General features: G+C 44.6%; 1 protein-coding gene across 1 annotated transcript in view; it reads right to left on the bottom strand.

Moving 5' to 3' along the window:
• Nucleotides 1-12,895, bottom strand: part of Hhip (Hedgehog-interacting protein) — a 95,480-nt gene that overhangs the window by 26,731 nt on the left and 55,854 nt on the right. The window contains 1 exon segment of the mRNA NM_001191817.1: nucleotides 269-420. Within this exon segment, the coding sequence (NP_001178746.1) occupies nucleotides 269-420 (152 nt within the window).

The raw sequence follows: 12,895 nt of genomic DNA, 5'->3' as shown, positions 1-12,895 counted from the left end.
AAAATAGCAGACACTTTTATTTGATTCCTTTTACACACACACACACACACACACACACACACAGAGAGAGAGAGAGAGAGAGAGAGAGAGAGAGAGAGAGAGAGAGAGAGAGAGAGAGAGAGCTGCACATACCACGTTTTAAGCCATGGGATGATTCTGCTGTAATTACTAGTAATTTATGGCAATAGTTTATAAACAGTAGAGGGATGATGAAGAAGAGAAAAGAGCACACAAACTTTGTTCCTCCATGCACATTAGTCAGTGATACCTGGATACTGTGTATTCCACAACCCTAAGGATGTGGTCGTGAGGCCCAATAGCCCACCGTTCCTGGTTGGTGGTGTAAGACACATAGAGCTTCCCGTTTTTCTTGTAATTGGGGTGGAATGCCAGGCTTAGCAGGCCCCTCTCGTCTCCTCCCTGCAGTCAGATGGGAAACACAAGGAAACGTGAAGTTAGTTATGCTCTTTACTGTGTTTCCATTGGAACTCGAAAAGAGTCTTTTTCTTTCTTCTGGGTGATCTTTGCCCAACCTCTTTCCTCCTCTGCCTACTGCCCAGAAAAGGATAAAAAAGCATCTCTCTTCGTGGCGCCCTCTAGAGGTTAGAACAGGACGATTGTCCTGTGCAGTTATCTGTGCATGAGATGCTTGTGTCACTTTAATCAGTGACTTGTGCATGGAATCTTGGGAATTGAGGAGAGCAGTTTAAGCGCTGTGAGAAATTCTTTACTGGGTTACGAGGTTGCTTGTAGTGCATAGGAGACAAATAAAAACGGTTCACAATCAACAGTTACTTCTAATCCAGCTCACCAAAAAAAACCCCTAAAACCTAGAGTGCACTGCCAGCTCCCACTGTCTTGGCAATATGTTTAGAAAGCAGTTAAATTGCTTGTGTAATGTATAACCCTTTGTTTCACCCGGAGGCATTGACATCAGTTGTCACAACGATGGTGGTCTGCACATCATAGCTAGGTAGCAACAGCTTTGGCCCGTCTATACAGAGACGAGGTATTTTTACATGCATCCCAAACTCTGCAGAGAAGGATGAAGAGCTGGGAGGAGATTGAAAGGCCAGGGGGTGGGAGAAGCACTAGAAAGAAAGGGGGATGCTAAGAAAGAAAAGAAAAAAATCTCAAACGACTCTTGCTATTGTATGAACGTAAAATACTGTTTACGTTAGACATGCCAAATGATAAAGCAATTAAAATATCATCATGTTCTGAAATAGAAAGACATTTTATCTTTGTTTTCTGCTGATTCAGCTTATGGAGGTTCAATGTGGTCCCTAGCATCTGCTTTGCCCACAAGTAGTCTAGGGATGTCTGTCTCGGAATCGAAGCATCTGAAATGATCTAGATCACAAACGTAAGTTCCATATTCTAGGAAATGAGTGGGCATTTTTTCTTGGCAGTCCGGTGAGTCACCCACAGCAGCACATCTTTGTCAGACACTGAACTCTACAATCTCTCATCCTCTACTTACGCCTCCAATATTCTCACTGGCTTCGGCAAAGTGCAGTGAGAAAGTCTGATGTGTTCAATGGGGAAAGCCCTACAACACCAAACCTCCTTGCAGACCAGGGTCAGTAATGGTTGATTGTCATGTTGAGTCCCACTACACAGCATTTGTCACCAGCACCGAACAGTGCTGGGTGCAACTTATCTGTCACATCAGTCTGAGACACAAAGTTTTAGGCATAAAAAGCTCATTTTCAGTAAACCTTGTTTGGTTTGTTTCATGGCTCTGAGAAATTTGTTTGACTACATAGCATCCAAAGTAGAAATATTCAGACTCTGAGAGGTGCATTAATTATACACTGGCTGGAAACGTCCGGGACCTACTGAATCATTTATTTAAGAGTTAACCTTTTCGCACATCACCATATGCCTGATTTTAACTTTAATCATTAGAGTCAGATGCTAATGACCATGATTTATGAATGAGTCTCGACTTTCTGTGGATTATTTTGTGATGATGGCCTTAATATAGACTCCATGCTGGTGCTTTACTGTTCTCATCACTGGAGATAAATATCATTTGGCTGTGATCAGAAGCTGAGATGTATGACCAAGATTTGAATGTACAGCGTCCGCACATTTCAACCACGTGGACGGATTGCGTGAGGAGGCTCAAAGGTGGAATTTTGACCATGATTCATTCTCCTCCCCAGTACACTCCTCTCTAACCCGGTAGGGCAGGTTAAGTGCTGCACGTCTGTCTCACCAAAGGCCGTGGTCACTGTAGAAAGCCTTAAGCCAAAAGGAGTTCTCTGTAGTCCCTAATCGAATAGTCAGAAGGACAGGCTGAGGAGGAGTGCAACATGGCTCAGAACTGTGCTGGTTGCTTTCAGGAATTAGTAGAACGAACAGGTCATAGGTGGTCAAATAGAACTGAGTTGCAGATACGTCACAAGCAGGAATGGGCAATTGATCACGTTAGAAAAGCATGGCTCACACCCATGAATCCAGGCACATCACAGACGTTTACTAAAGTGCCAAATCCACAAAACAAATGAGTTTTGAATGAAATAGATAATATATTTTTAAAAGTCAAAAATTCCAGTTGTCTTTTGAGTTCCATGATTGACATTTGATTAGTTTAGGATATAGGACCTGCTCTTTTCAAATTAAATTCTAGGTGTAAAACTGTGTTCTGGTTGGTTTGGGAACTTGACTATTTAAGCCATTTCCAATACAACTTTTTCCTGACTATGTTGGTGTGAAAAATTTCATGTGTTATATAAATATCATGGCTGTCTCTAATAACCAGCCAAGGCTCAGAGATTAGGAAGGTCTGTTGACTCTCCTACAGAACCAGAAGACTGAAAAATATCAGTGACAGGTGGTTCACCTGAATTAGCTTTTGCAGGAAAGTTGTCTACTTAATTAAAATGTGTTGGGAGCAAATGAAAACCTGCCTTTGATGTCTGCCTCATTTTTTACGGTCTACAGGAAGCACGCTGATTGGTGTGGAAGAATGACTTCATGCCAGGTCAGGAGCCTTATTACAACGATGCTATCAGATATTTAAGGCCTCGGGTCCCCCAACGTTGCTCCTGCCTTACACATTAACTGGACATGGTCCCAGCATAAGGGACGGCTGAAGACAGCCTCCTTAAGGCCTCTGATCCCACATCCTTTTTCCACCCAAGCTCTGGCCATCTGTGTCTACAGCCTGATTCCATTCTCCCCAGTTCCAAAGCTGCCTTTCTCTCCCCTCTGTTGCAAACCCTGCTAAGTTGGTTTGAGAGGCTTAGCAGAAAGAAGCCACCAGCCCTTACGTCAAATTCACGGGCATCCCCCTAACTCCCTTCATCCTTCTTCTCATAATACCTCAGAGCTTATGGGAATGGAAACCTTGAGCTCCATCCAGAAATGCCCCGAGGTAGAACTGATCCCAGGAGCATGGCAGAAGGGGTGCTCCACAGTGAGCTGAGTTGACCTGGCTAATGAGGATATAAACACACTCACTGAATGGGTGGATGGAGGACGACTCATAGTCCAGGGAGTGGTGCCATTCAGAGAAAGCATGGCACCTAACACGGTGCTTTAAAAATCGGTGAGCCAATGTCCAGGGTGCTCGTCATTGCCATGGCAGACATTTCTTTTCGGAGCCTCACATTTGGACTTCATGATTCACAGAATGCTCCGTCCATGGGCAACTTGGGCTTCAAGCGACTGGGCACACGGAACGATGAAACACAGATTAGAAGCTACTGGGGTGAGGGGCTCCTGACAGTGCAGACGGTTGTCATCTGCAAAGCTCATGCTTGAGAGATTCACAAGCTAAGAAAATAAGTAAAGGAAGAGAGGAAAGAAAGCTTTGCCCAAAACCCTCATGCTACTTCAAGTAAGATCACAGTTGTGTGTTCTGGTTTCAGGTTGGGCATCTCAGGCTAGCACGGCAGCCTCGCCTTCCCAACACCACAGAAGTCCGCACAGCTCCACGCCAACCGCAACAGGATACTCAAAAGAGGATTGTTGAATGATTTGAAAACAACGTTCTCGAACCGTTTGGAGTCTTGAGATTGATCGGTGTTTCAGAGGAAGACAGTCAGAAAAGCTTCTCCAGGGACTTTCAATAAAAAGCCAAGTAGCTGCCATTCAGCTCTTGGGAGCAGCCTCACAGAGTCCACGCCACAGAATATGAGGTTAATGCCTCCTAAATCCTGAAGGCTTTAATGGACCAGATCTCCCCTTACAGTGCTGGGATAAACTCTACCCTCTGGAGCAGATCAAAGTGCTAGTCAATTCTGAAAGAATATTCTTTGTATAACAAGAAATGTCCATTTGAGAAAGAGGAGTAACCATAAGGTGATTATATCAGAAAATACATTTTTTTCTCTCTTTAAGGGAAATGTTGAGGTATTTGTCTTTCACACTGATACTTTCTAGAGAAAATGTTCGGGCTGGAGAGATGGCTTAGCCGTTAAGGGCTAGGCTCACTGTTAGGACCAATATAGGGGTTTAAATCTCGGCCAGCACCGTGACAGAACACACCAAACCAAAATGGTTCTACATGGAGACGTTTAATGAGAGAAGAGGAGTAGAAGGGAGGAGAAACAAAGGAGGCTGGCCATGAGCACATGGCGGGGAAGTGGGGGGGAGGGTGGGGGACAGGGACAGAGGGGAAGAGAGCAGAGATGAGAAGAGCAAAGAGATTGAGGAGGGGGCAAGCAACCCCTCATATAGTGTCAGGCACAGCTGGCTGTTGCCAGGTAGCTGTGGGGGTGGAGCTTAGACAAAATACCAACACTCACAACCAAAAATATAAGAAAACTTTCTCATTATATTTTCTTTGAAAGTCTTTAGCTGTATTTATCTTTGTGTGTATGAATGCCTTGCCTGCATGTGTGTCTGTAGGCGTATCATGGGCATTCCCAGTGCTCCCCAGAGGTCAGAAGAAGGTATTAAAACCCCTGGAACCGGAGTTAGGGGTGTCTGTGAGTTGTGGGTGCTGGGGACAAAGCCCAGGTCCTATGCAAGAGCAGCAAGTGCTCCTATCTCCTGAACCACCTCCCTGACCCCCTCCCTCTACTTTCGATATGGGTTATATTTGATTTATTCTGAGTTTTTATTTCTCTTTCATTTGTTCCATGCCCTTTGTGAAATGCTGACTTGAGTAATTTAGAAAGCTGCAGCAGGGAACCGGAAACAGAAGCACCACCACTCAGTTTACAGTTTTCCTTAGTGTTCTTGCCCACGCCTAACTGGCTGTCTTTACTTGCAGACTTCCTTCTGCTGCAACTCTGGTTGTCTAACATAGTCTCAGGGATTAGTGATGAGGGTATCTTTGAAGCAGGTGATTGTGCCCACTGCATGGTATTTTAATCGAGTTTTTCAGAAAGGCTACTCCAGGCAGGTGTGGTGGCATATGCCTGTGCCCCCAGCACTTGCAAGGCAGGGGCAGAAGTATCTGGAATTCAAGGCCAGCTGTCTGTTACATAATGAGTTTGAGACCAGCTTGGACTACCTGCTTCCAAACAAAACAAAATCCAGAAAAAAAGGGATCCTGAGCGTGATGTCACCACCTTTAACACGACCCCGTGGCACTCAGCAATGAAGAAGCATAAATAGTCCTATAATTAAGTTATTATTGCCTTGACCTTGGAAAAGCAACATTAATTGAGCAGATGTTCAATGAGTACCTATTAGGTGTCAGGTTTTGCTTGGCAGGGAGGATAAGAGCTCTGGGTGCTCCAGGAGCAGACACCACTGTGATTTCTGGGGGTTCTGTTCCCACCATAGTCCTTTAAGATGCTGGTGTTTTTGAGTGGTTAAGCAATGTCACATCATTAGAAACGGGCATTTCAAAACAACAGAAGTTGCGAAGAGTAGATAAATATTTGGGCCATCTTTTTCACCGAAGGTTTATGTGTGTGTGTGAATATCTGAGTTTTCTCAGGTACACAGATTGAGTAACTCCAAGACTTAGTAATGAGAAGAAAAGCTTGGCTTCCTAGCAGCTAAATTACTCGAAGAGTCAGGCAAGTTTCTACAGACAGCCAGACCATTCTCTTACACGACAGCAGGGCACAGGTAGGAGGGGCAGCCTCAGGTAAAACTGTTGTTCACGTAATCCCAAAGGAATCTCTGACACTGAAGAGCAGAATAGACTAGCGGCATCTAAGTCACACGTCTGTCATGTCACACATCTGTCCTGTCAGGCTGTCTTCCTCATCTCCTCTGTCAGCCATCACCCCTGTCTGAGTTTTGCTGGTACACAGAATGAGAGGGGAACAGAGGGCTAGAGGACTTGGCAACTAATATGGCTGCTTCTTGTACAAACCTTTGCTTTCTGTGAGCCTAGAACTTTCTGTTGTTCTGGAATGAGAAAATAAGTAGTTTTTTTTTTAAATCGTCATTCCGAACACAGTATCAGATATATCTTTATAAAGCTCACGGCTGGAAGCAGACGCACTTGTGATCTTGGTCTGTACTTTAAGATTCCACGTGGGCCTCGAGGGTTAGAATAAATGTCAGCAGCGCTGCCTTCTTTACTGGAGTCTCCAGGGGATAAATTGGTTTTTTTAACCCCATTTCCAATCTTAGCGGTCTCATACATTCCTCAGTCCTCATGTTCTTCCTTCCATCTTCAAAGACAGCAATAGCAGGCTGAATCCTCCGGTCACACCAGTCTGGTCCTCCAGCCCTACTTTCTGCTTCCAGAAATGTGTGAGTACTGTGAGCCTGCCCAGATATCCCAGGATAGACTCCCTGAGGCTCGCACTCTTAAATCCTTTGTAGTTTCCTGAAGACATGCTTTGGTCAGGGTCAAACCACAAGAATCGTTTAATCTGCCTTTAAAAATAGGATCCTGGGGGGTTGGGGATTTAGCTCAGTGGTAGAGCGCTTGCCTAGAAAGCACAAGGCCCTGGGTTCAGTCCCCAACTCCAAAAAAAAAAAAAGGATCCTAAGTATTTAAAACTTGAGTCCTTTAGGCCATAGCCTCTGGTGGTGAAGCTTATCTACATGGTCACTAGAAGGCACAGAAGGAAAACCTGTCATGGCACACTGTTCATTTAGCTGCCAGCACAGAAATTGATAGGGTAGAATGCAGAGAGAGTGGGGTACCTTTGGTGGCTTTGCCAAGGGGTGCTGCTGAAAAATTGTGCCATGTGACAGATCTAGTGTAAGGGGTTTACTGGGGGATGGGGGAGCAGAGGCCATCTCAGAGTAGGCACATGAGTTACAGAGTGAGGGAGAGAGAGAGAGAGGGGGGGGGGAGGGAGGGAGAGGAGGAGAGAGAGGAGGAGAGAAAGAGGGAGAGAGGGAGTGAGTGAGGAAGGGAGAGAGGAAGGGAGGGAGGGAAAGAGGGTGGAACAGAGAGAGGGAGAGAGAGAGGGAGGGAGAGAGGAAAAGAGGGAGAGAGGGAAGGAGAGAGAGAGGGACAGGGGGAGTAGGGGAGGGAGGGAGGGAGAGAGGAGAGAGAATTAGGAGGGGAGTGTGAGGTGGGTGGGGGTCCTGTTACTGGGCAGCACACCTGGCACACCTGGATGCAACAGGCGGTGACATAAGCTGCTCTGTCCCTGAGAGCAGGCCAGTGGGGACACCTGGTTGCCAATCCTAAGGCTCTTCAGAATGAGTGACAGCTCCCATCAGAAGCGAGGGAGAAAGAGGACAGGAGAGTCATGTAGAAAGTATTTGTATGCATAAATTAATCAAGAGCAGAACTCCTGTGCTAACAGCATGGGTCCTCATGACCCAAGAGTTATTACCAAAAAACGGGCAAGTTTGGCTGATGGGAAATCTCAGCATTTTAAGCTGACTTTACGTTTTTATTTTAAACTGTGCTCTATATTACTTTTCTTTGCTTGCGGTTTGAAATATGCTGTAGGGTACTCTTCTTTCCCCACCTTCTGGAAAAGGTAAGAAGCACTGCTTTCCGGGAGGTTCTAAATGCGTAATCTCTGAAGAAGAGCCAATCCCCGTGGGGATCTTAGGAAAACTTATTGGAAGGAATACATGCATAATAAAAGAAGGGACAACTTGTCTTTGTCTCTAGTTCCTGGCCCAGAGTCCCGGAAAAACTCTTGGAATTTCCTGAGTGATAGGAATGTCTCTTTATTTATAAAACACCCTTTCAACTACACCTGAGCTCATGCTAATGGGGGTGAATATTGATGGACCCCTAGGTAGGTCAGGAATGGAATTAGCAGCCTGAGAAGTCAACCCTATGACCAGAAAATTAAAACCATTAGCTCTCCTCTCCCCTCACCCTGAGAGGAGATAAGCTCAATCACCAGTGGCCAACAGTCTAATCTATTCTGTCCATGTAACAAAATCTCCATGAAAACCTCTTGGGCTTTGGAACTAGTTCTGTGAATAAAGTGTTTGCTGAGCAAGTGTGAAGACCGGAGTTCAAATACCAGGAAGCCACATAAAGCTAGACGTGGCCCATGTCATCCTCGAACTACTGGTGCTGAATAAGGAGACAGGAGAAGCCCATGTGCTTACAGGCCAGCACACAGTAAGAACAGGGTAGAAGGACCCCCGAGGCTGTCCTGTGTTCTCATGCACACCCGCTCACACGCTCATATCCCCTCTCTCATCATTTGCATACAATTTTTAAAAAACAAAACGTCCTAAATGGTGGAGTCAAATGAGGTTAGTGCTTCCATGGAGGGCATGGGAAATCCACAGAGCCCCTATCCACTGGGGTTTTCAGCTTCACAACTGCTGCTTACTACAGACATCTTTCTTTTACATTTCATACCGGTGGGAACAAATGCACATTCAGACACTTACATTTTATAATCACAATACTTTGCATACCTATGTCTGTGATTTACTTAATGTTAAATTTATACTTGTCACGTGGAATTAAAGTATGCGTATACTCCTGTGTCTTCCCTAGGCTTCACTTGATACAGTAGGGCCTTGTGAAAATTGGATTCACCAGACTCCTAGACATATCCAAGCAGAGATCTTTGGCTGCAGTCCCTCCAATGAACCAGAGGAATTTGTTATGTAAGGTAATGGCCTGAACATGAGGAGCAATTTGGTTCAAGGCATGCCCCATGGTAATAATTTTGAGATATCCTGAAGTTTGGTTTGCTAAAACATCTCCAAAAAAAATGAAAGGCTTCGATACAATTCAGTGGTTTGAAACACAGCGTATTTGTAATGCTAATCAAAAATAAGCCTACCAAAAGCATTGCCTCTTCTTAACAACAGCACTGCACAATATCCCGATTCTAGAAGTGTCAGTGCCGTCTACACAAAGTAAAGATCTTCTGTGCTTTTAGGCTTAATAAAAAGCAAAGTATAAGGCATTCCATGGTTCACTGAATTATTCTGTTATGACCTACAAACTAAGTACAATTTTGGCTTTATTTTGTGAAGTATTTCTGGATGAGGGCATAGCTTGGTGTTTAAATGTATGTTTTGTGTGCACAAAAGCCTCTGTGTACAGCACCACACACACACACACACACACACACACACACACACACACACATACACACACCATTTTTAAGATAATTGTAAAGGGTGAAATATTGGGTAATTACATTGTTAAACACAACTGAATGTCAGTTATGTAGAACAGGAATTAGAACAATTCTCCCCGGGGCTGGGAACTCGGTGAAGGTGTGCCCTCGCCACCCTGGGAAGACATGTCATAACAGTAGCCAGTGCTGGGCCCTTACGGTGTCCCAGAGACCGCACGGAGGAATCTTTGAGTGCTGGTTTCAGCTGTACAGCAGTTTCAGGGTTTAGTACTGTGTCACTGTTACCCTTGGGGATTGGAGAAAGGATTAATGAATTTGTCCAGAATGAATAATTTGAAATGACAGGGCAGGGCCCATCTGTGATGGGAGTAGCACCTGTGTCACAGTCTGGGACTGAGTATTTCCTAGAACAAAGGGCCAGCTCTCCTCCTCTCCGCCTCACTCACTGCTCTGCAGCTGAAATGCTTTTCCAATAGTCAGGTTAGATTTCAGAAGTCGGACTGGGGAAAAAGGGCAAACTCTGGATCTTAGTTCACCTAATAGGTGTTAGTTTAACTTAAATAACACAGTCATTTTTAACGTACACACTCATGTACACGTCTAGTTATCTCTGAAAGATGTCTTTCCCTCTGGGAAAACAGTAATTTATTTTTAAACACAGACTTTCAAAAGTCCGAAGAGAAGAAAGCTGAAATAGCAGCTTTGTCTAGGCAGAAGAAACAAGCAAGCCATTTACATGGAGAAAGAACTGTCTGCTTGGGCATAATTAAACATGAAGAAATATTTATGTGGCTTATTGATTTTATAATACCACAGGGACTCAAACAGCGATGCAGACGGAAGAAAGCACAAACCTAACTGAACCGGTGCTGCATTAACCACTCCTCCGTGGTATCAAGTTACAAAAAAAAAACCCAACAAAACAAATGAACAATCAAACACAACCTACGTTTCATTGACGTCTCCTGCCCCAAAGCTGTCATTTTTCTGTTATCTTTAACAAGTTGGTGTTGTACTGATAGAGGAACCATCAGAGACCCTCACTTGTGCCAGTTTCCGTGCTGTGATCTTAGCGAAGCCGAGTGAGAATTGCCCGTTTGCAGCCATGGCTGAGGTACTGTGGAGAGATGTAGACCAGTTTCCTTCGGAGCCAGTTTCAGAGTCACTGGGACATCCTGCTGCTGCCTGCACGCACCTATCCTTTTCATGATTGGCTTCTTCCCACTATTCTCTTGTTTCCAAATGCAGTTCACCCACTGTTTCACCAACTCTTCTATGAACTAACCGGAAGTCAGAAATGTTTATATCAACAACCCAGTAAACTCAAGGGAAGAGATGGGACCCTCACAGGAACTAGTTACACGTCCTTCCTTCAATAGAGTAGGACACTGAAAGATTACCTCCCAGTAGAATTTGCTTGGTCATTTAATGGGTTGTCATATAGAATCTCTTTGAGAATAACTACCTGAGAGTGCTTAGAGTCTCAAGGAAGATAAAGAAGGCCAAACCACTGAGCCAAAAGCAGTACTTGAATGGAGAACAGAAATGACAGGGCAGAAAAGGAGGCTCCACACAACCCAGATCTAATGTGAGATGAGAAGATTTGAATATGGGCATGTGACTTTGAAATAAGGACTGCGAAATCTTCCATTTTAGTTTTGTGAGAAACTTATGTGTTATCAGGAAGGAGTCTCACCTTGCTCTCAGCTGGCAAAGGGGTGTCTGGACTTCACAAAATTGCAGCCCTGGAAAGACAGCATTTCTATCTCTCTTCAGAAATAGGCTCCCTCACTACTTTTGACAAATCCATGTCACTCTTCTCACAGATGTGGGTGGTGTGTGTTACCAGTACTTTGTTAATGATTCGTTAGAGTATATACTGGGCCATGGTAGGGATTTAATCGAGTTTTTAAAAACAATGTCAGTTAAGAATAGTATATATTCTGAAGTTAAAATAAAGCAATTTATTTAGTAAACAAAGACCAGATTTGGAGCAACAATTCAACCCCCAAATTTGTGCAATCTCTGGGAACATTGATAGTGAATAAGTCTTCCATCAAGGGTGCATCCAAGGTTTATGATTTTAAAAATGGGGCACAGAGCTAGACAGAGAATTCTCAACAAAGGAATCTCGAATGGCTGAGAAACATCTATAGAAATGTTCAATGTCCTTAGTCATCAGGGAAATGCAAATCAAAATGACTCTTGAGATTCTGTCTTACACCAATCACAATGGCTAAGATCAAAACTTCCAGGGCCAACATAGACTGGTGAGGTTGTAGAGCCAGGGGACCACTCCTCCCCTGTTGGTGGGAATGCAAATCTCAGCCATTTTCTCAGAAAATTGCAAACAGTTCTACCTCAAGACCCAGTTATACCACTCCTGGGCATATGCCCAAAAGATCCTCCACCATCCCACAAGGACACTTACTCAACTATGTTCATAGCAGCTTTATTCGTAAGAGCCAGAAACTGGAAATGACCCAGATGCCCCTCAACTGAAGAATCAATACAGAAAATGTGGTTCATTTACACAATGTAGTGCTACTCAGTCATTAAAAACAAGGTCATCATGAATTTTGCAGGCAAATGCATGGAATTAGAAAATATCATCCTGAGTGAGGTAACCCAGACCAAAAAGGACATGAGTGGTATGTACTCACTTATAAGTAGATATTAGCCATAAAGTACAGGTGAATCATGGTATAATCAAAGACCCAAAGAAGTCAAATAACAAGGAAGGCCCAGGGGCTGGTTGAATCTTTCTCAGAAGGGGGAACAAAATAGATATTGGAGGTCAAAAGAAGGAAGGTCTGGGGGGAGAGGGGTTGGGGAGGGAAGCATGTTGGGGAGGGGATCAATTAGGGAGGGCAGGGGACAGAGAAGGGAAGTAGAGGCAGTGTGGGGTGTGCAATCTCTAGAACATGCCAAAGGGATTGGTGGAGGCCCCAGGAGGTACACAGAGGTGACTCTAGCTGAGACTTTTAGGAGTGGGGGATATGGATTTGGAAGTGGCCACTTCCTGTAACCAGGCAGGCCTCCCAGTGGAAGGATAAGGACAGTAACTCACTCACAAAACCTTGGACAAGATATGCAGGAACAAGGATAGAGCAGAGACTGAAGGAACGAGCAACCAATGACTCTGCCTCAAATTGAGACCCATCCTAGGCAAGAACTAATGTCTGACACTACTAACGATACTCAGTTATGCTTGCAGACAGGAACCTAGCATAGCTGTCCTCTGTGAAGCTCCACCTAGCAGCCAATGGAAAGAGATCCAGAGCGCCAACATTAGACGGAGCCCGGTGATATTATGGAAGAGTTCGAAGGACTTAGGAACCTGAAGAAGACAGTGACTCCACAAGGAGACCAATAGAGTCAACCCCTTAGGGGTTCCTAGAGCCTGAACCAACAACCAAAGAGCGAGCAGGAGCTGGACTTAG

The sequence above is a fragment of the Rattus norvegicus genome, chromosome 19 (assembly GCF_021556685.1).
Source record: "Rattus norvegicus strain SHRSP/BbbUtx chromosome 19, alternate assembly SHRSP_T2T, whole genome shotgun sequence".
NCBI lineage: Eukaryota > Metazoa > Chordata > Mammalia > Rodentia > Muridae > Rattus > Rattus norvegicus.
Note: the sequence above shows the minus strand (reverse complement) of the source record. Positions and strands in the feature narration are given on the sequence as shown.